Genomic DNA, 23,094 nt, shown 5'->3' with positions numbered 1-23,094 from the left:
ATAATAATAATAATAATAATAATAATACTAAAAGGATAATAATAAAAACAGCCATGTGTAACAAAGGCATGTCCTTATTAATTCACACCTGCACACCGCCTTAAGTACAAGTATCGGGGAGTGTTAATGTATATATAAACATAGGAATGATAATATAGGGGTTAACTATATCTGAACCAAAAATTAGTTGTCACATCTTTTTCAAGATATAATTTTCAGATAAATATAAATTATAGTGACCTCTATTACTATTAAAAAGGGGATATTATTCTCGTATCGAATATATCAAAAATGTCTTCTTATTGTACCAATTAATATAGCATCCCTATCTAATAGCTCACTCATTCAAACTTGTATTACTGCATAACTATAAATGCCATATTTCATACATAATTAGATAAATAAATTATCTGAAAATTAATATCATAATATTGACCAAGTTATAAACACAAGGACTACCCAATTATCCAAATACGAGTAACTTTGACGAGCCCTTGCTGCTAAGGCAAACCAAACCTCCATACCTATCTATCTATCTTTCTCCCTGTATTTCCCTGCTCTCTCTATGCATGTTTTGTTGTTGTTTTTGCATGTCTCATGAATTTTTTAGCTTCACCAACTTTGATATCAATCAAAGGAAAAAAGGGCAAAGAAGTTTGATTTGTATTGAAATGAAATTGAAACTGCCCTAGAATGCAGAAATCATAGAGAACAGGCCATAATTGTCACTGTTATGTGATTCTAGACCGCAATCTAAGTGAAGTGAAATTCATCCATACAAAAACAAGCACTTCTAATGCCATATTGAACAAGTTTGATTTCTGATAGTAAATGAAATGCAACGTAAAGCTAATGATAGTGGATCAGAGAAGCACCAGTGGTTTCCGTAGGTTCTACGTAGAAAAATAAAAAGTGGCTATAGTAATAAAAATTCTAGTAGATTAAGATAATATAGTCAGTTAAATTATTATTTTATTTGTTCAAGCAAGACTACTAATTAACTAAAGACTAGACTCATATATGGTGGTAGACTCCCGTGTCATCCACCAAAACTCCTCGCACACCCAGTCAAACACATCGACTCTCAATATTGAAATTTAAAGAGATCACCTTAATTATAAATATACTATAAGTACACCCGTTAATAAATCACACACAAATATTTTTGCTTCGAAGATATTTAATTTCAACCTGACATGGATGTAATGCATGGTAATAATAAGCACGTGTGCCCAACTAACTATTGTCTGCACTTATTCATATCCTTAATACTTTAGATATATGTAATGTAAATAATTGGATACCGCCAGACATGGAATAAAAGATTGAGTTAATAGTCAAATTCGTTTTTGAAAGTTCACTTGTTTTTTTAAATTAGTTCTCAAATATTTTAGTCGTTATAAATTAAAAAAATTATTAAAAATATAGGCTGCAATTAACGAGTAGTACTTACACCAATTGCTCTCGCTTCATCATTGATATATGAGCCATCCTTTTTCTTGTGCACCTTGATCCACAACTCCCCTCTACCGACTATCCTTCCTTGTTCTTCCGACTGTAACAACAAAGTTTTTGCATTGAAATTTTTCACAAAATCAATAAAAATTAAATCATAGAGAGAGTTCAATAACTAAATAAAACAAGTAGAGTACCTCTTCTTCCATCCGCCGTGCGAAACTTTTCGAGCCGCCAGTGTGAGTATATTGTTGTTTTGATCGATTGACCGCGTTTTTCTTGCACTTCTCCTATTGGTCCATCCGAGACAAAGGGCGATTACAATATGATAGAAAAGGACTCAATGCAACATAATTGGTATTCTTGTGTAACAACGATACAGTATATTACCTTCGTCTCAGGTTTGGCGCGATAGTCAAGGTACCATCTCCAATGCTCTCGATCAATTCCCGGCGGTCGATTCTCAAGATTTTGTTCAGTCGTGAATGTTGGCTCATAAAAACGGTCATACAACCTCAGCCTTGTTTCCTTCCAAGACTTCCCCATACTTTTCAAAATATTTTTCTTTATAATTCCTTCGCTGTCTTCATCAAAGTGGAATATTTGCTACACAGATAATAATAATAATAATCTAGCAAAGGAAGCATGATGGATCAAACCAGCATAAAACATGTTTAAATTGGTACAGAATTGCAGCACTTGAAAAAAATTTAACAAAAACTGCTTGACTTTTATTGTAAAAAACTAAGTACAATGACAAACTTAAAATTAATTTTAAATGTGGGAGGCAAAAATTAAATTAGGGTAATAATTCAGAATATTTTTAAAATATTTTGATAGCCCACATAATATATTTTGGAATGACCGAATTAGAGTATATTGTAAGTTAATAATGGATGGAGCCTAAGTCATGTTGATGAAAGAAAAAATAATTAAATACCATACCGATGGTCTTAACCGCCCAAAACTCTGTAGTCTTGCGTCCTTTGCGGCTCTGAGCTCCAGAAGCATCATGAAGGTTGTCAACTTCTTCATCAAGAAGAGTTTCCTCATTTGCATTAGCGTCCAAGTTTAGATGGCCTGGCAGCGAGTTCCGGACACTGTTTGTGCTCATCTGTGGAGCAGGCCTTGGTTCACTTCGCGGGGGATGGAAAGGGCGTGAAGTAGCGGAAACCAAATCACCGCTTGCAGGGACACTATCCCCACTGTTCGGGTGAATTTGAGAGCCATCATGGTGGGGGTCCGAAGTCGCATTCGCTTCCGTTTGAGGTTGCTGAAACCCTGGTCCAAACTTTGATTTTTTTGTGAATCGACCTTTCCGGGCCATCTTACAATCCTGACACCAACAAGCACACAAAAAGGAATATGAATAGTCATGGTCCATAGTTGTTATCTCGGATTCATAATCTCAAGCAGCTCATGAGATCCAATACTTGTTTTTTAATCCTTGTTATTTTTATTTCTACGTAATCGGCAGAATTACGAGGTTTCCAAAAACAGAGGAATTTTTAGCAACATGCTCCTATGACAATGCAGGTTCATGAACTATACCCCTGGGTCATCTATGAGCAAATTATATCAGCCATGCATTTTGCCATGTCCAGGTAAACTCATGCTTCGGTCAAAATACACAAGAAATAATTAGAGGACGGACCCTTACCTGAGAAGAGAAAGCGAGACAGCAGTGCTTTGAAGTGGAAGGGTTGCGATAGACGAGAGAAGCAATAGGTTTCAGGCCTTCGTCAGGAAGGGGCTTCGACTGCTTGGGACTATGTGAGACACCGCTGGAGGTAGGTTCAAATGGAGTCTCGCAAGGATAAATAAGGATTTGGGCGCCGTTCCTTATTTCATCTCAAATTTGGCTTTAGCAATTTGTTAGTGTGAAAAATTGGGTTCCCACTCTTTTATAATAATAATAATAATAATAATAATAATAATAATAATACTAAAAGGATAATAATAAAAACAGCCATGTGTAACAAAGGCATGTCCTTATTAATTCACACCTGCACACCGCCTTAAGTACAAGTATCGGGGAGTGTTAATGTATATATAAACATAGGAATGATAATATAGGGGTTAACTATATCTGAACCAAAAATTAGTTGTCACATCTTTTTCAAGATATAATTTTCAGATAAATATATAAATTAGTTATGAAAATATAATCTCCTTAATTAATATTGCATAGTTTTGTCTCGGCTATCATATGCAACCGGCCTCGAAGTTCTTCACCTAAACCAAAGCTTTCCCCTTAAGGATTTAAGTATCTTGTTGCCCACATAGCCAAGTGCCACGCATTCTTCTTCTCGGGAGACATTCCACTATAAGGATATTCATTCTCTTCGGGTGTTCTATTGAGATCGTAGGACAACATTGAAGCCGTTCGTCCACCAGAATCTTCGCCCTCAGAGATATCGGAGGAGACAACATTCTCTCCTTCCAATGAATCTGGAACCACCTCCACCAGGTCTTCAGATTCCTTTTGTATATTGTCTCGAGACATTCCTGACAGGTGCAACGTAGCCAAACAAGCTCAGATTAGGAAGAATTAGTGTGTGAATTGACTAATCAAAAGGCTTAACATTTAGAATCAATTGCTACTTTAATCAGACAACATTGGGAAGCCAAGGGGTGACCCCTACTTCAAATAAGCTGCAGATTGGGATTGAGACTCTATGCAACTCAACTAGGCCTGGCACCTTTAGAATTGATATAAAAACGATAAAATCTTATATGTACATGAAATTAGTTAGAGTGATAATATATATATAAGTCTGAATTCATGTATGTATTAATTAAATAATTCTTAATTAGATTTGTTAAGCTTATAGTGGATTAGATAGAAACAGATCATATAAACATTACAAAATCCGAGTCTTTCTTACTATCCCATAGTCGCTCAAGACCATTGAGCAAGGGGACCGCAGGCGAGCCACTGCAACTCATTCGAATGATTGGTGCTTCCAAATGGGACCTGGCATTGAACCATTAGAGGCAAGATGGCATCGAATGGTAGTAGGATCCTGAGATATTAAAGATTACCTGATGTCTAAACCAGTTGGAAAATCCTCTGTGCACAGCACTATCTACCTGAGACTGGGACCTTGTTTTACTTCGCAGTTTTCTCTTTGTCATGGCTCTGTACTCACTGTGCATACAAAAAGTTTGTTCAAGTTTAGTACTACCAATACCAAGTTGGCTCACTGTATAATTTTAGAACTCAGTCTCTGTACTTACTCCAAGAATTTCTCTACAGCAATGCAATTGACCAGTACATGACGATGTGCTTGATGCTTTTCGGTTGCTGTTAGAGTAAAAAATGAAGCTGCCCCGACCGCCTTTCCAACCTCTGGGAACATATTGGCAATCTCGCACGGCGGAGCATCGGTCGGCCGGTCGTCAACGCGTGTCGGTCGGTTGATCCTAGTCTCGACGTTATCTAGGTATCTCGAACAGAATGTGAGAATCTCCTCGGATAAGTAGCCCTCTGCAATCGATCCTTCCGGTTGTGCCCTGTTACGCACGTACTGCTTGAGACGACATAGGTACCTTTGAGAACATAACATATAAATTACTATATGACAGCTGTCCTAAGTCTCGGCATCCAAATTACACGTGGGGCAAGCTCTCCCGCCGTAAGTATTCCAGCCAGATAAATTGCCCAAGCCAGGAAAATCACTGATAGTCCACATCAGTGCAGCTCGCATCTTGAATGTTTTCTTCTCACTAGCGTCGTACGTATCAACACCGGCCCACAACTGCTTCAGCTCATCGATCAGGGGCTGTAGGTAGACATCTATGTCATTACCAGGCATTTTAGGACCGGAAATAATCATAGAGAGAATGAAGTTGGTTTGTTTCATGCAAATCCATGGGGGTAGGTTGTACGGAATAAGAATCACTGGCCATATTGAGTACTTTGAACTGAGGTTTCCATAAGGATTGAAGCCATCACTAGCCAGGGCTAAGCGAACATTGCGCGGATCACGAGAAAATTCAGTATATCTCCTGTCAAATGCTTTCCAACCCTCGCCGTCCCTGGGATGCCTCAAGGAACCGTCAGTGTTGGTTCCTCTCTTGTGCCACAACATGTCCACGGATGTCTTGCTGGACATGAATAATCGCTGTAACCGTGGAATCAGAGGAAAGTAACGGAGAATCTTCGCCGGCAGAGGTTTCCCATTCTTCTTGACAACGGCGTTGATCCTTAATAAGGAATTCTTCCGGGTCTTTTGCTTCCACCTGGATGCTCCACACCGTTTGCATTTAGACAGGTCTTGATCGGAGCCCTGATACAGCATGCAGTCATTTGGACATGCATCTATCTTCTTATACTCAATACCGAGCTTCCTTATGATCCTCTTGGCATCGTGCAACGTCTTCGGAATCCCTGCATGCTCAAAGGCATCCCTCAGTAGCTCTAGAATCAAACCAAAAGCCTTGTCGCTCACTCCGCACATGCACTTGATATGGTACAGCCTCACCAAGAAAGACAGTTTCGAGAATTTTGAGCATCCCGGGTACAACTCCTGCTCGCCATCCTCCAGCAAGTCGTGAAAGGCACGAGCCTCACGGCTAGGTTCGTCAGATAGGTACGGCAACCCCTCCGCAACGTCTCCGACATGCCCATTCATCGAGTCTTCATCCTCATTATGCAGTCCTGGCAAGTTGAATGCGTCGTGGACCATGTCACGCATTTGATCTCCTAAATTTACAATGGGTTCTATTTCTTCCCTACCGTTGGATCTCTCGTCTACGATCCTCTCACCGTGATGTAACCAAAAGGTATAGTTAGGGGGAAAGGGTTTCATCAAAAGATGATCGTAGGCGTCTTCTCTAGTTTGGTAACACCGAAACCCACACAAAGGGCATGGACAATGTATCATCCCATCGGATGATGCATTGGCAAATGCAAAGTCAAGGAATCTATTTAGACCATTCCTATATTCTACACTCCCTCGTGCCTTTGTAATCCAGCTCTTATCAATGTCTAAATAAATGAAATAGCAGAAATAAATAACAAAATAGTAAAAAAACATAGAACTTATAAAAAATAAGGGAAAAATGGGGTGTGTGTCAAGAGAACCAATAACAATTTATTACAATTATGAGATGGGAGAGTACCATACGTAATAAACTCGACAATATATTACAAGCAAAACCATGTAGGGAGCGACGGAATAACTCAAAATGGAAACAGAAATAAAATTTACTTGCATCCCAGATAACATGTAGCACACGAAAGATATTGGGGAGGAGGCTTACTCATTGCAAAATTCTGTGCTTTCTAAAAAATTACTGGGTGAAAGATTTGCTGGTTCCAAGTCCAAAAAGTGAAAAGAAAATAAAAGCTTCCTTAAAAATTAAAAAAAGAAAATAAAAATGAAAGTTAGATTTAAAAAATAATGAAAAAAAAATTATAACTAAACAGTCATGAAAAAAGAAAATAGCACTGAATTTTTTGAATTAGTATAAGCATAACAAATTGTCAACAGGCATCATGTATAGTGGAAAAATAAATTCAAGACTAATGTAATATACAAAGAATATATGCTGGAGTAGTGTTTGGAATTTGAAAGTCAAAAGTGGAGGTCAAAATGGATTTATCATGAAAAAGGAAACAGATTAGTTTATGATATGCTCTTGGTATTAACTGTTAATGCGAGAGATAGAAAGAATAGAATTTTTGTTCTTTACTATTTGAAAAGCTAAGCACTTGGTTTGGTTATGCCTATGGGATTATATATTAACTGAAACTACATGTGATCTAGTACATGATTGATCATTGATCTTAATCATAAAGCAATGAAAATTATTGAATAAAATTGGTCACGGATAATTAACTTATTATAAGATCTAAATCGTAACCTTAAATTATTGGCATAAAGTTATAATATTTGTTTAATTAACAAAAAATAATAGAATCTTCTTTACTAGCTAACTAAGAGTATTTAAAGATGGGTTCTTAATTAACTACTTATTTAAGAAAAGCCCCATTTTGAGAGTATGGTTTCAGGACTCGTGGATGACAGGCAATAGCTCGAAAATTTTAGGGATTTCTGCAAAATTGGGGGACTCAATTAAAGGGTATAAGATGACGGGGGGGGAATAGACACAATGAATTATGATAAGATCCTCACCTGGGTGGGTTCCTGCGCTGAAGTTCACGGCTCTGTTCTTGCTCTTGGTTGGCGCGCTGCTAAAAGAAACTCGCGGGTTTCTGCACAATTGGGGGGAAAAAATTATTGGTTCAAATAATATATAAGAACTATCTCTTTTTTTTTTTTCTTTAAATTGATCAAGTAATTAAGCTCTTTCATCTACTTATGCTCATCTATTCTCATGCTTATATACGAAAGCTTGAACAAATATTAAAAATTTGAATTCTAACAATATATATTTTATCAGGTGAATACTCTTATCTTTATGTAAATTAACAATTATAAATAATTTAACAATTTTCTTTAGCATATAAACCTGTCCACCAAGAGTTTCGGTGACGACACGGTTGCCCCTTTCATTTTTCTGTATCGATATGGTAACCCCTTCGTTTCGGGCGATGTTTGTGACGTCTTTGCGGCCAACAACACCGGCTCTCTGGTTTTTTGCAGCCGCAGATTCCATCACGGCAGCAGGGCCACCCTTTCGGGTTTCTCCGAGAATTTGGCCTTCGACGGATTGCAACGTGGCTGCGTCTCTTGGGGTGATAGGCTTGCATGCTAGCTCCCCGGACACGTTGAACACTTCCCCATACTTGATTGCTTCATCCTCATCTCTCCGTGATTTCTGCTGGCTCATAATTATTATCAAGATATTGTATTCTAATAGCTTTCTCTGCCTATATTTCAGCTATTTTGTTTTCCTTCAGCCTTGCATTTTTTGCTGGAAATTGTCACCTTTATAAGAGGAATTGAAGTGGATAACTATCACATTATCCTGCACACATATATAGAATTATATATTTTATATTGTTGTGGAAACTTTAATAATAATAAAAATTTCTTTTTATGCATCTAAATACATCTAAAAAAATAAAAATTCACTTAATTTTTTTTTTCTTTCAACCAAATATAGCCAAAGTGTTACTGTGACTTATTATATATGCTTATTATGCAGTGTTAATTAGCTTTCTTCTCCCCAAGGATCAAATTTCGTCATCGTAGTTCGTTGCAGTCAAACAGTGGGTTTGACCGTTAAGGAGTTTCTAATTTTATGACTACGAACGAAATTCACGTGAGTCTATGTAAATTCCAAAGCAGAGAGCTACAACATAGGAGTTTAATTCATTAAAGATATTGTTTGGCTACTTAAACAAAATATTATTCTAAATATATTCGTATACCTTCCCAAGAAGATCATGAACTTATAATTGAGAGTGTTAGGAGTTCATAGGTGTCGTATGATGTTGTGGTTAGAGTAAGCGGCGACCGATAGCATTTGAACCGCATGCAGCAATGGTGACACCTGGTGACTACTTGGCAAATTCTCATTGATTGATTCATATCCTAATTCATGACTCATCACTTTTATATATAATAAATACATAAACATTAAAATATGCATTAGAAATTTTTATTAAATATATATTAAGTAGTATTAAATTAAAAGAAATATTATGTAGTTTTTTTTAGAATGCTTTATAGAAATTGCTATATTTAAAAAAAATTAATACTAAATCAATGTATTTAGGATATATGTGTTGTTAATTTTAATACGAGGAATGTTAAGGCCAGTAATTTTTGTGATTTGTAGTCATCAAATAATCATCAATGATGATTTTAATGATGTGAGATTGGTGTGAGATTTTATCCAATAACTTACTTTTTTTTTATTAGTTATATACTAGCCAAAATTTAACAAAATTACTAATTCTATAGACTTTTCTTTAAAAAAAGCTTTGACTCTTTTCTCTAAATTTAAAAGCATTTTAACTTCTTCTAAATTCTAATAGCGGTTTACATATGTTACATACACATATTTATAAAATAATATATGAATAATAAGAAGCTATGTTTTATTATCCTTGTTTGAGTGATATCATTTATTATTATATTAACAAAATTTTGTTTGTGGGGACTGTTGGGTTTTGCAACAAAAAGGATGGAATAGATCATGTATATATGCATGTTAGTGTAATGGTGAAGCACAACCTTATTGCATCCTCAAAGGTTACGTGTAAAGAAGGCAAATAGTTGAAATTTATTGTGCATTACATGGCTGTAGTGTATCAGTGTATTATTGCTTTCTCTCTCCTGAGTATATATATAGTGGTTTGAACTTTGGTGCAAGGATGATTTGATACCAATACTAGTGGATTTCGTTATAGATATAGACATGACAAATAGAATTGAAATTTTAGATAGTATTTTGGTAAATGTGATATATTGTATGTACTAATTTGTGTGTAAGTTTACATGAAAAAAAAAATTACTTTTATAATTTTTTAGTGAGAAAGGAAGTTTCATTATTATTTTAATTATTTATTAACTATATATTAATTATGAATTTATAATAGAGTAATGTTAGGGGTAGAAATTTTGGTATTTTGTAACCATCAATTAGCCATCAATAGTGTTTTTAATAATGTGAGATTACATCTAATGGTGAAAAATCACTATCTTTTCTTTTGATGGTTAAGTGCTGGCCAAAAAATACAAAAATTGCTGGCCCTAGACTTTTCTTTTATGATATTATTCATTGTATAATAATATGACTCAATCTCTTAAAGTTAAGATGGTTGTTTATCATCTTTTTTTATGAGAAAAAGAGGATTGAATATTGAGGCTATTTTTTTTGGGATATGACATTTAGGTTGTTGTAATACTGAGTTATAAAAGTTAGGGTATTTTACACTGCTGTGACGATAGTTAATTGATGAAAAAAATTTGGACAGTTCAATTTTTTGGAAGTGAGAAGGGACACAAATCGGACTGTTTGATTTGTGCTGGATATACATTTTGATTGCAAAGAAATTGGATCCACTAATTTCATGCTTACAGAGTGAAATTTTTTTTGTCTAAAGAAATTAGATCCACTGATTTCTAGGCTATAGGACAAAATTTTTGTTGGACAATGAAATTAAACCCACCGATTTCATGCAAACAAATTTTTTGGCAGGTCGTGCCTCTAATCGGACTGTCCGGTTTAAGTTTTCAAAAAATGTGAACTGTCAAGAAGGCGGTCGAACGGTCCGATTTTAGTTTTATATATACCAACTCCATAACCGAGCTATCCACTTCATTTTCTTCTTTTCACACTCTTCAAATTTCTGAAACTCCTCTCTGATCTTTCTCTTCTTCTTTATTGTTTGAAAAAGATTAAAACCAAAGTTGAGAGTGTGCAATGTTAGTATATTATCATGGATCATAGAGTTATGTTAAAAGTGTATTATCATGGTCAAATTTTATTACAAACATCTGAAGGAGTAAAATTTGTGTGTGAAAATCCATTAGATATTATAATTCTATTCACACTGTCATTTGAAGAATTAAAAGATATGATTTATGAGAAGATGGATTCTCAAATATCTAGGAGAGTGTTGTGTATTCTGTACAGATATCCTGTATCTGTATTTGGTGGGTTCGTTCAATTTCAAACGAAATACGTGACCAATGAAGCGAGCATGAAAAAAATGTTTTCAGTGTATATATCTTGAAAGTCGGTCCTAAATATCATTCATCGAACTGTATATTGAGTTCAAGCAACCTGCAGCGGACCGAGATATTGAATTGGAAGAATACAAAAGTGATAGCGAGGAAGAGTTTGAAATTAATTATGAGGTCGTTGATCCGGGTGTAGACGAAGATCAAGCTGACGATACTATAGCGGCAGATATAGCGGATGTGGCAAATGCACTAGCAAACCAGCAGCCGTTTGAGGAGTCGACTTTCATGCGGTCGTTAGATTTTGAGGTCATGCATGCATCGAAGTTTTCTCAATATATAAATGCAGGTATGTAATAATTTTAAATTATGATTTATACGTAGGTTTTGAGTTTGAGACAAATATTTAAGGCAACGATAAATAGATAAAATATAGCGTATAATTAGTAATTGTTTAATTTTTAATTATCAAGTAAATATGTATGTTGATAAATTTAGTATTTCGCATTTTTGTGTGATTATTAATTTATTAAATAGCATTTGATAACCTAGTTGATTAATTTATTAACTTTTGAATGATTTATTCTTGATTTACGAATGATAGATAGATTTTATTAATGAGAAACGTATTTAAGAATTATTTATTGAAATATAAATTTTGTGGTGTGTTTGCAGCAGAACTTTCTGTTATGATGGATGGTGAATTCATCGTGGAAATGAAATTCAATTCTAGGGAGGTAGTAATTAAGGCGATGAAAGATTATACCATTCGTAGAGGTATAAATTATCGGGTACATGAGTCAGAACCGACGACATTCTATACTAAATGTACTTAGTACGGCGCAGATTGTGATTGGCTGATCAGGGTTAGTAAAATGTCCAGAAAATACTGTTGGGAGATAAAGAGGTACAATGATAGTCACACTTGTACTAGGGCCACAAATTTTCAAGATCAGCACGCTCCCAATTACGCCACCTGACATCAGATAATTCGTTAATTAATTTATTTATTATCATACCTATAATGTTAATAAAAATTATTACTACAATAAATTCATTAATAACAATTTATAATAATTAATTTATTATCACACGTATAATCTTAATAATAATTATTATTACAATAAGGGGCTGGGAGTAGTATGCATGTTTGACGCGTGGCATGCAATACGCAAATTGGACGGTCCGATTTGTGTACCTGCGATGTCTCTAATTGGACCGTTCGATTATTCAACTCCAAATCGGACCGTCTGATTTGTAACACCCTACCACACAGAGTCTTATGCTTAAGTCATAAAGTTGAGGTGGCAAGGTATTATGACCTCTAAAAGTAAAAATATAAATATAATAATAGTAGTTGAAAGGAATTTATACCGAAGAGCCTTTGAAGAAAAGTTTAAAACAAAAGTCGTAACGCTCACGTACAAGGAAAACTTGCGTGCGAAGAAACGTAAGAGAATAAGGTCCCGGAAAAACCAGAGGTAATCCTAGAACGCCGACACTCAGATATGACATAATCTCAAGGGAATAAACTAAACCATGAATTCAGTTATAACTCTCTAAGGTATCCAAGTCACAAAATAACTCAAACTCTGCAGTTTACTTTCTGTCTCATTTAACTCTAACCCTTGTTTCACTTTCACATAACATAATCTATACATTTTTCTGCCTACTAGCGAATCATTGTTAACTAACACTTATCACTGATCCAACCAATTACCGCCTCATGCCAAAATTCAAACCAACTCAGCCTTTGGCCCAATTCAAAACAAAACACCATTATCCTCAATCCACCACCAAAATACTCAAAACAGAAGGGCAATTACAAACACAAGCAAATACAAGGCAAACACATTTAAAGAATAGTTACAACAAGTATCACAGTTACCAATTAGACAGAGTTTATCAGATAGGCAAGCCAAAACAATTAAGCACACCCATGCAAAGTAAACAAATGCAATATGATGCATGCCTGTCCTAATGGTCGTGAGCTCACGTGTCAGTTAAACTACTAGAACCCGACACATCCGTGCATGCATGTTTGACGCATAGTTGGGATGCGCAAATCGAACAATCAAATTTGTGTACATGCCATGCCTCTAATTAGACCTAATTCAAATTGGACTGTCCGATTTTTTTATCACAACCGTCATATCTTCGTGAAGTCTCTTACACTCCCATAATCTGGTTATACTCTATATTTGTATATTAAAGGTAAAAAATAATAAATGCTAGCTACTTATTTTATTTTTTCAATAATATAGCAATATATCCACATAAGACCTATTTTGTTGTTCCTCATTGGTATCCACTATCCAAAGTCCATTTAACACAAAATTATAGAATACATAAATCAAATTCAAATTAATAAATTGGATATTTTCTTCTTTATTTTTAGGGTTTAAGGTAAAGGAACGAGTAAACAAAAGCTTGGTCAAGAAGATGGCATGACATTAGGCATTGGTTCACCTGGTTACATCATCTCCATTGAAAGCAAAATTAAAGTTCAAACAAGCAAACAAAAAATATCTAACTTTATTGGCCGAGAAACAAGGAAGTATGGGGGGCAAATATAGGATAGCAAAGAGTGGTCGTTTTATATGATGAGTGAGTGAGTAGAGTAGAAAATGGCATGTTTTGTAAATAGTCTCAAAACCTAAGTGCAATTTGGCAAACACTGAAAAAATATCAATATATATAATATCACTATTCACTGTTCTTCTCTTCAGAATTCAGATCCCTATCAAACCCTCTCTGTACCTCTTCTTCTTCTTCAAGGCCACCACCAACCCCTCCTCCGATCTACCGTGGCAGTTCCATCTGAAACAAACACACCACCAGCTCCAACAAAACGGAACAATCACCGACATCTACCCTCACACTCTCTCTTTCAGTCTTCTAAACTTTCATTTCTATTAGGTAATTTCGTTCTCTCTCTCTCTCTCTCTCACTTCGAAACAAAATTGTTCATATCCGAATTCAAAGTTCTGATCTTTTTTATCGGATTAAATCATTTCCGGGTTTTTTTGCCTCTTTTTCCCCCAACTGTTTTATTAGATGATGATTTACTGTTTGTTCATTTTTAATTTTTAATTTTTTTGTTTTCGTTTCTATGTTTTCAGTTCTGAAAAAGCTTTTTGTCTCTGGTTCCGATTCGTTACTTGGGAGATCTGGATCACTGAGATTCGTAACAATCTAGGGTGGTTTAAGAAACGGGGTTTTGGATAAATTGCATGTTCAGTTTTGGATCCACTTAGTGGGAGAAGATTTGTGTTGGTAATCGTGGCGACAACCGTTGGTTTTGTGAAACACTCTCATTTCTTGTTGGTGCTGTTGTAGCAGTGAGATCTAGTGGAAAAAAACACAAGTTTTGAATCTCTGTGAATTTGTGCTCTTTTGTGAACCATGGAAACGCTTGTTGTTGTGGCACAGCATAGGAACCAATTCCACAGGTCTAAGACCCAAGGCCATCCTAGGTTTGGTCCTTCTTCTCCTTCTAGGGATTTTAGGGGCATCAATTGTAGAACTTTTCAAACTGGGACTGGTATTCTACCAACACCATTGAAATCTGATACTATTTCACCTATGGCCAAAATGGCATCTCCACCATCACCTTCCCCTAGAACACCATCTAGTATTGTCCCAGATAACAAACCCCGCAGCAAAATTGCCACACCAAGGAGTGCCCCAGTTGCTATCCATGGCAAACCGTGTAGAAAGGTTGATGATTTCAGTGAAGGGCATCATTTTCCTGGTGGAAGATGCATTTCTCTCTCAGAGCTTTGGGCTGGACCTACCTATTCGAATTCGCCGCCACCTAGTTCATTGCCTATCCCGAAATTCTCAGTTAGGCCAAAGAGGACTGTGTCCCTCGAGCTGCCTCGGTCCTCCCCTGAGATTGAGCTGCATCCGGTTGCCAAGTCTGCTCCCTCATCCCCACGCAGGGAGTATTCCCCTTCCACCAGAGACATCTTTGCTAATGCTGATTCTGCCACGAAGACCCTGTGTCGAATTCTCAATCTTAACTTGGATGGGGAATGAGGTTGAAGGGGAAACTGGTTTCTTGTAAATATGTTTTTATTTTCAGTGAAGCTGGGTTAGTGTTAGATGTATATAGAGTGACCAAATAAAAGTATGTAGCTCTTGAGTTTGTGTAGTTGTCAGTAGTGGTGTGATGACAATGTTGATCGATGGCTGTGGTGTGGTGGGTTAACAATCTCCGGACTTTTGGGAATTGGATCAAGCTTAGTAGTGGAGAGAGGTATTCAAGGCTCTTATGGGGGGCACAGGGTTTACTATGACTCATGTGACTCAGGTGATGTGGATGGAAGCTTCCATCAAAATGGTTGGGAAGAAGCTGCCATGAAAATGGTTGGGAAATTATAGAAGTTGAATGATGGTAACTGGTTGGAGTGGCTTGGAATGGAATAGACTTTGGTTATACCTATCCTGAAGAAATTTATATATTCCAGCCGACTCATGGTTTCATGTTAGATATGCTTAAAGGCATAATCTCTTCATAGAAATGGTTAACTTCTAAATTGACATAGGATTTAGTACCCCTCTTATACTAAGTACATATTGTAGGGTGTAGAATCTCAAACTTTCAGAAACCCTTTAGGCCTCTCAACCTTTTCTAACATATATTTCAATATCCATAGGTGATCTAATGTTTAGATATCTAGTAGTTTATCACTTTATCTGCCTTTCTTACTTATTTCATTGTGTTTTCCTTCCTTCTCCTTTGTCTTAGTAGATAGTGTTTTACTACCTTGCTTTCTTTCTTGTCTGATAACTCTCTCTCTCTCTCCCCCTTGCTAGTTAGTAGTTTTATTCCCCTGCCTACTGATCCTCCTCTTCTAGTTATCTTTCACTTTGCCCCTTCACAATCTTTTCTGGTTTTTTTTTCAAAGAAAAGTTGGAAGGGTTTTCTACTTTAGTCATAATCTTCTATAGCTGATTGCTTTAGTTTTTTAGGGTCAATCCATGTTACATTACCTGTTAGCAATACAGTAAGTCCTTGATGTTCTTCCATTATTCTGCCTTTGGTAAATGCTTCTTTCCTTTAGTCTTCACTCGGCTTATCTTCCATGGAGAATGTTGATCATACCATGCTCCGGCATCAAGGTAAGATCTTACTTCGAGATCAATTTATATTCTGCTTTAATTGTTACTGCCATTTATTCATTCATCACTGTTGAATGATAAATCGTTTCGATATGTGAATCAGGTCGGCGAAATGGCATCAGCTGCTTTGTTCGAAGGTGTGGTCATGGCCTTCCAAAGTTGTTAGTTAGAATGCAAATCAGTTCAGTTATTTGTTTTGTTGTGTTTATTTATGTGCTTTATAGTTCGATAATCCTTTGGAAATAGAGTTTGTGACTATGATATCTATAATGCTACTATGTTGGTATTTGTAATTCTACTATGTTATTATCAGAATTAAGTACTTGTTATTTATATAGCATTTTCTTGGAAATCCATAAAACCATGGCTTAAGCATTTTGATAAAGGAATTATATCACTATGATTCGGGTATTGATATATAACTTGCTGCACGAGGAAATAAAAAACGGTACAAAACAATAGAAATTGAAGGCCAACTAAGGCTCTGATCTCATTAATTTATTGGAGTCCGATGAAAGTTACTGTTAAGAGGTGTGGATTTCTTACAATACCACGCACTTCAATTGAATTGTTTGGTTTTTGCCGAACTAATGGATTTTGGACTTTGGATTTTGCTAGTTTGTGCTGTAAGGGCATGAGTTAAGAACACCATATGAGAAAGTGTTTTATAGAAGTTGAAAAAATGAACGTTTTCATATTTCTAATGCATTTTTTTATATATTTCTAATGCATTGAATAGATCAAGTATTAAAAGGTTTTTATTATTATATTTTTAAAATGTGGTTTTAGTGTATAAATTAACTAAATCTTTATTTACTAGGGTAAATGACATAAAAAATCAAGATTTCTTAACAGAATGACTAGGGACGATTTTGAAAGAAAAAAAAATATTAGAAATGATTTTGATTCTAGACAAAAATAATTGAAGATTGAGCAATGGTTACCATTCCTAGTAAAGTCGCCATTCATGTTGTAGCAGGTTAAATTACATTTGTTGTGTGAGATTCTCTCTTTGGGTTCCATATAACTACTTCCTAGTCATAGTTATGATTTGAATCCTGATGCACTCTCCAGCCAGACATACACAAACCAAGCCTTGCAGTGCTGTGAGATCCTCTCTTAAGTGGCAGGTTACTTGCATACTCCTCAAGTCGGGTCAGGTGTCGAGTTTGGAGGACCCAAGCTAAAACCCAATTGTGTTGATGCGATCCAATTTTGTTTTTGGGCCAAGTCAGACACGTGTCCTTGGGCCTAAGTTGATTCCCTTAAAGGGTGTTGTTGGTAGTGAATAGATGGACTTAGTGGACCTTTGGGCTTTAGTCTTGGACCTAGATAGGAACAAGTGTGTTATCCGTTTTAAATGACTTAAAGTAAAAAAACTATAGTTTAAGTGACATAGGTCCTTTTGAAAAGTCCAAAACTACTTTTTTTTAGCTTTTACTTATAAAAAGTTATATTAACAGTGTTTGATACAATTTTTTAGATAAATTTTTAATTTTTCAAAAAGTTATTTAAGAGTTTTTGAAGAAGTTAAAAAATGTGACTTTTTCTATTTTCAAAAGCTATTTTATCACTCCTATTTAATGCACAACTTTAAAACAAAGAATTTTATAATAATTTTCAAACACAAAATAACTTATTTAAAAGTTGTTATTAATAAAAGTTCTTATATTTTAAACTCCTATTTTAATAGAATTTATTTAAGAAGTTTAGCCAAACTGACCCATAATCTCTGCCTCCTTACTTGAAAGTCTCAAGTTCGAGTCCCATCAGTATCAAAAACTAAAAATTAGAGGTTGTTCAATCCATCTGACAAAAAAAAAGACTTCAATTTATTTAATCTTATAATTTGATAAAGAATTAATTTATTGATTAAATTAAAGAATAAAATATGTTAAGAAATAAAATAAATACATACTCAATTAATGTATTTCTATCCGTTTTCAAAGTACACGAAATCATTCGAAGAGAACATGTCCTACTATATCTGGAATAGCTTTTATAGATACTCTTCATAAGGATCAAATCAATGAATTTTCTTGTTGAAAGTTTTTATTATTAAAAATTTAATGAGCATCTTAAAAGCTGATTAAGAAAACTCTTTCTTTTTCCTCCTTTGTCTTATCCATCATATCAACTAAAAAAATTTTGGCCCCCCCTCACTGATTTGATTTCCTGTCGGACTTTACCAAAGTCTGAATGCAATTATCTTATTGACTCAGCCGATTTGGGAGGTTATGTTAGTTACTACTACACCTAATGTTTACAAATTTAGAGCATAGACACTTGTTTAATTTAAAGCTTCAACTTACAACAACTACTCTAGTAGTGATGGTTTTGAATTGAATGATTGGTTTTATTTATGTTACCACCCTTGAGATGATTTCTCTTATGAAAATACATGAAGCATGTCCATAGATGTCAGAACGACATGCATTTAACTGTTTCTCAATCAATCTCATGATGTGTGTCAGGGACACTGAAAGATGCCAAAGGAGTCGCCATCTCTAAGGTTCCTTTTCCTTATTAGCTTGCCTTGTTCTTTATCATCATTTTCCTGAGCATCTTGGCATATTAGCATGCGTGCTTTTTTGCTTCCATGGGTCCCATCCCCATCCCAATGTGTTCACAGGGCAATTTTTACTTTTAAGGTTGCTGCTTGTTTTCCATAAGCTGTATTATAAGATCATTTGTTAGTTAAATCTTATTATATAGTAATTATATATATGTTGTCCCTTTTCTTTAGTTATTGGACACATGTGTGGTAACTCATGGTTTGCACTAATACCATTTTGACTGTGTTGTTTATATGTTTAAAATTGGATGTAAGTCAAAGAATGAATGATGGTTTGTATATTAACTTATTTCAAGAGTGCATTATGTTTCACTTGTGGCAGGCTCTAAATTAAGCAGTTATTTCAAATTTAAATCCAAATTACAAAATGTACTTATATTGCAGGAGATTCAAAGCCAAATATGATTCAATCAAAGCATAACTAATAATCAAATAAAAAGATGAATGAAGAAGCTTATTAAGGCCTATCATGGTATAGAGTATAGACACCTTTAACCATAACTCTTTTGGCTTTTTGCTTTTGTGGTACATGACCCTTTTTGCATTTTCAAGTCCATTTACTTCTGCTATGATGGTTCCCTTTAATGATGACTCCAGTTATTTTATACCTTTTTCTTGTCTATGCCTGATCAGAACACACAGTAATTATTCCCATCATTGTTTATAATGGCTTAGGAGTGAGGGATAATTTAATTAATCAGGAACTGCTTTTTAAGTCTTAACTCTTAACCCTCCCAAGTTTGAAAAATATATGGGGATCCTCTCTGTCATATACGTATCAAAGTTTCTAAGTATTAACCTAATATTCAAATAATTGGATAATGAAGTAATGGGTAAGGAAAAGGACTCATAACAAAATGTATATTTTTCTGTCAATGTCAGGGTTATTTAGAGTATTATATTAGTTTGCTGAATTCTCTCTCAACCCATAGATGAATAGTGAGAGGAAAGGGAAGATAATAATAGAGTTCATGCAAAGAGGGAATCTTTGTGAGAAATAATTAACCGGTCCCCATCTTAAGATAATAGGCAGCATCATCATTATCATCAACTTATAGCAGAAGAAAAAGATTAAAAAAGGAAAAAAGAAAGGGAAAAAAAGACACTGTTTTCAGTTTTCATCAATCACACATCATCATCTGCTTCAGCCGAAAACAATGGGGGCAAAAACCAGAAGCAATCAAATTGGTCATTACTTCACTTGGATTGAACTCTACATCCTCTCTTATCTCTTTATTTGCAGGGAGAGGCAAAAAAGATTTAAAAAAAAAGACTTCAAAAAGGGGTAAAAGATCATACACTGATTACATGATGAAACATATATATACTACAGGTCATGAAACCCATGATGAAGAAATGGGAAAAATTTTGACTTGACTTTTTCTGCTGTTGCTGCTGGTTGGTTATCTTATTCTTATCCTCCTCAAAATGCAGGACTTTGCGGCAAAGGTGCATGTAAAGGATGTTGAAGTCAAGAATAATAACGTCCGTTACTATCAAAATCCTCCTACTAAATATTTTCTACACCATCTAACACCATCTCTTTGTGGCGGCATTCAGGGCTGCAAAAAGCTTTCTCTCCTCTGCAAAAAGTAACAAAGATAATCTAAGATCAATAAAACTAATCAATATATAGTAGAAAATATAGAAGATCACATACACAATTATTTTCATTTTGGGATAGTGATAAACATATATATAGAACATTATTAAGAACTGAAAATAAAGTGGAATTTTTTATACCTATAGATAAAAATGTCTTGTGTATGATCAAGGTGTTTGTTGCAAGTGTAACAGAAGCTGAGGAAATTCCCAGAAGGAAGTGGAGGTTTTCTGGGTAGGGAAAAATAGCCTTCTACAATGCAATTGTTGAATATGTGGGTTGTTCTTGGGTTAGGTCCATGGGATATGACACGTGTGTACTCCTCAGAAAGCTCCATCTCACTCAGAGACAGAACACCATCCTTAAAAACAACCTTGGTAGGAGGAGAATCATTTGCATAGATTCCTGAATTTTGAGAATCCTTGCTGGTTCTGCCTCCAACCACAACATCATCAGCATCACATGTTTGTGGGGAAAATGTGGAGGGTGGTGGAAGGGGAGGGATCTTCACTCTAAGACGTGTCCCAAAGAGGACATTCCCTTTGTTTTGTTCAGCAGAATTTTTTACAAGAGCAAGGCCAATGCCTCTGGAATCATCAGCAGAGGCTGTGTTTTCCGATGAGGCATTTCGGTGAACAGTTTGTGTGCACTTTTTTTTGGTGTTGTTTTCATGTGAAAATGGGTTCCCAAAGGCAAAAGGGGACACTGCCCTTGCATCAAGGATTGAAGTTGGGCTCCTCAAGGATTCAGTTGGCGGTGGTGGTGAGAGAGAAAGGCACTTTGAGGTGAAATCTCTGATGAACTTTGGTGACCCAAAAAGGGAAGGGATTGTCCTCTTTGAAAAGCTTTGATTTTGAGAAGATTGCTGTGAAGAAGAGCTGTGATCAGCCATCAAACTTGGCTTGGTCACTGCCCTTGATCTGTTCCTCAGCAGCATAAGGAACAAACTCAGTCCTACAAAACCCAAAAACAATAACAATTATATAAATAATAATTGAATAAGATATTTATTATTCATCCATCCCCATGAAGAAACTCACTCATGACTCACCCAAAATTGGTCTTTTCAGTTTGAAATTGAGGATCAAAGTCGGATACTTTTTTGCGAGAATCCTATAGAGCACTGAATACTGATGAGAATGTCAAGAACAGAGAAAAGGGACTTAACAGAGAAGCTATGTTATGTGATCTGAGAGTAGTGTCAGGGAAACTGAATTGCGTATTGGTTTTTAGTGAATGTTAATGAACAAGAGAGGAAACAGTGTGAGACATGTGATCTAAGAACAGTTCAAGCACCATAACACCATTGACATGTGTTTTCAGGAACCAATAGTAGATCACAGAATAAGAAGAAGATAAAGAAACGGTTTTTGATGGATACAAGGCACCATGAAACGGATACTCAAAATTATTGAACCCTTTCGTTTGGTTTTTGTTACCTAGCTAAGCTAAGTGCAACTTCACGAATCACCATAATTCATGTTTTTTTTTTGGAGAGAAAAAGAGAGAGAGAGAGAGAGAGAGAGAGAGAGAAAAAAGAGTTTCAATTTTGATGCTGAGAAAGTGTGCAGCTTTATGGAGAAAAAACAGAAAGAGAGGAAAAAAGAGAGAAACTTTGAGCTTAAGAGAGAGAGAGAGAGAGAGTCGTGTGCATGAAAATCAAAATAATTGTTAAACACGAATTGGATCTGGTTAAACTGAGAAATAATTGTTAATAAGGCCTATAATATTGTTTTCTTAGTACAAAATATCTCTTATGGATTCTAAAATAAGTGTTTTATTTTTATACATCCTTAATATTATTCAGAGTTGGATATAAATTACATTAATAACAATGTGATTAATTATAAATGAGCACATATAAATAAAGTGAGTGGCATGGGCATAACTTTATCTCCCATTTTCCAATCTGAATTGTTTTGTATTTCTTTCTCTCTCTTGTGATCATAAGTGTGTCATTAAACAGCCTAGTTTTTGTCTTTTTCTAATTCTTTCTTCATTTGATGGAATGTATTTTGTCCATATTCGCTTCAATAGTGACATAAGACAAGGGAACGGAAACGAAAGCTCTTCTCCTTATTTATTTATTTATTTATTTATTGATGAGAAATGCTATTTCTACACCAAAATTAAACACTAAAATCAGTTATCAATGTATTTGTATATAAATATATGTGTGGTTTAATTTATTTTCAATGTATATTTATATTTTAACATATATTTTATACTGATAAATAACTTTAATGGTTAATTTTAGTATACACAAAGCATAACCCTTTATTTATAAACAACGTACTTTATGTAACATTAAATTTATTTAAGCGCCTCTAATTAACATTACCATTAAGATTTAATTTGTATACACAGTTTTATCCTAAAAAGTTCTACGTAGATATTGAAAAGAAATTTACACCTAAACCTAACTAATTAAACATATTTTCACATAGTTAAAAGTAATAGTTTTTTTTTTAAAAAAAAGAATCTACTTTTAACAAAATGTGTAAATTCTTTGAAGAGCACTAAATAAACACACGAATAGTAGTGCATTCATCAAAACTAAAATCTAATGGATTTGTACATTTTTTCCTTCAAAGTTCAAAGAGATGTTCTCATTGAAGATTATTTTGTTTGCATAGGTACTTATTAAATATGCATTATTTTTGCAGTTGAGATGACATATTAGAATATTTTTTTATGTGTGAGTAAATAATATATAAGTTTGTGATGTA

The 23,094-nt window shown here is 34.9% G+C and overlaps 5 protein-coding genes and 1 long non-coding RNA gene across 7 annotated transcripts in view; 2 read left to right on the top strand and 4 right to left on the bottom strand.

Annotated features, from left to right (window-relative positions):
- Nucleotides 1–8,371, bottom strand: part of LOC107645188 (late embryogenesis abundant protein D-34) — a 12,949-nt gene extending 4,578 nt beyond the window's left edge. For both annotated transcript variants that reach the window (XM_016349158.2, XM_016349157.2), the window contains exon 1: nt 7,936–8,371. In XM_016349158.2, coding sequence (XP_016204644.1) covers nt 7,936–8,256 — 321 coding nt within the window. In that variant the 5' untranslated portion in view covers nt 8,257–8,371. The remainder of the gene's footprint in view (nt 1–7,935) is intronic.
- Nucleotides 830–2,073, bottom strand: LOC110263089. Its single transcript, XM_021103698.1, has 3 exons — nt 1,846–2,073; nt 1,653–1,745; nt 830–1,555 (listed from the first exon to the last, which is right to left on the bottom strand). The coding sequence occupies exons 1-3, from the start codon at nt 1,999–2,001 to the stop codon at nt 1,436–1,438; spliced, it is 369 nt and encodes a 122-aa protein (XP_020959357.1). The 5' UTR covers nt 2,002–2,073; the 3' UTR covers nt 830–1,435.
- LOC107645190 lies at nt 4,373–5,046 on the bottom strand. Its single transcript, XM_016349159.2, has 2 exons — nt 4,696–5,046; nt 4,373–4,606 (listed from the first exon to the last, which is right to left on the bottom strand). Exons 1-2 carry the CDS (start codon nt 5,022–5,024, stop codon nt 4,447–4,449), a joined length of 489 nt encoding a protein of 162 aa, XP_016204645.1. The 5' UTR covers nt 5,025–5,046; the 3' UTR covers nt 4,373–4,446.
- LOC107645191 lies at nt 13,769–15,579 on the top strand. The gene is made up of 2 exons (XM_021103697.1): nt 13,769–13,979; nt 14,183–15,579. Exon 2 carries the CDS (start codon nt 14,466–14,468, stop codon nt 15,099–15,101), a length of 636 nt encoding a protein of 211 aa, XP_020959356.1. The 5' UTR covers nt 13,769–13,979; nt 14,183–14,465; the 3' UTR covers nt 15,102–15,579.
- Nucleotides 15,620–16,539, top strand: LOC110263087. The gene is made up of 2 exons (XR_002348104.1): nt 15,620–16,187; nt 16,291–16,539. It is a non-coding gene; the product is annotated as an uncharacterized LOC110263087 (long non-coding RNA).
- LOC107645192 (protein MARD1) lies at nt 19,855–22,038 on the bottom strand. Its single transcript, XM_016349161.2, has 3 exons — nt 21,417–22,038; nt 20,506–21,319; nt 19,855–20,345 (listed from the first exon to the last, which is right to left on the bottom strand). The coding sequence occupies exons 2-3, from the start codon at nt 21,300–21,302 to the stop codon at nt 20,273–20,275; spliced, it is 870 nt and encodes a 289-aa protein (XP_016204647.1). The 5' UTR covers nt 21,303–21,319; nt 21,417–22,038; the 3' UTR covers nt 19,855–20,272.

The sequence above is a fragment of the Arachis ipaensis genome, chromosome B06 (assembly GCF_000816755.2).
Source record: "Arachis ipaensis cultivar K30076 chromosome B06, Araip1.1, whole genome shotgun sequence".
Taxonomy (NCBI): Eukaryota; Viridiplantae; Streptophyta; class Magnoliopsida; order Fabales; family Fabaceae; genus Arachis; species Arachis ipaensis.
The sequence above is the reverse complement of the archived record's forward strand: the minus strand, read 5'-3'. Positions and strand labels throughout refer to the sequence as shown.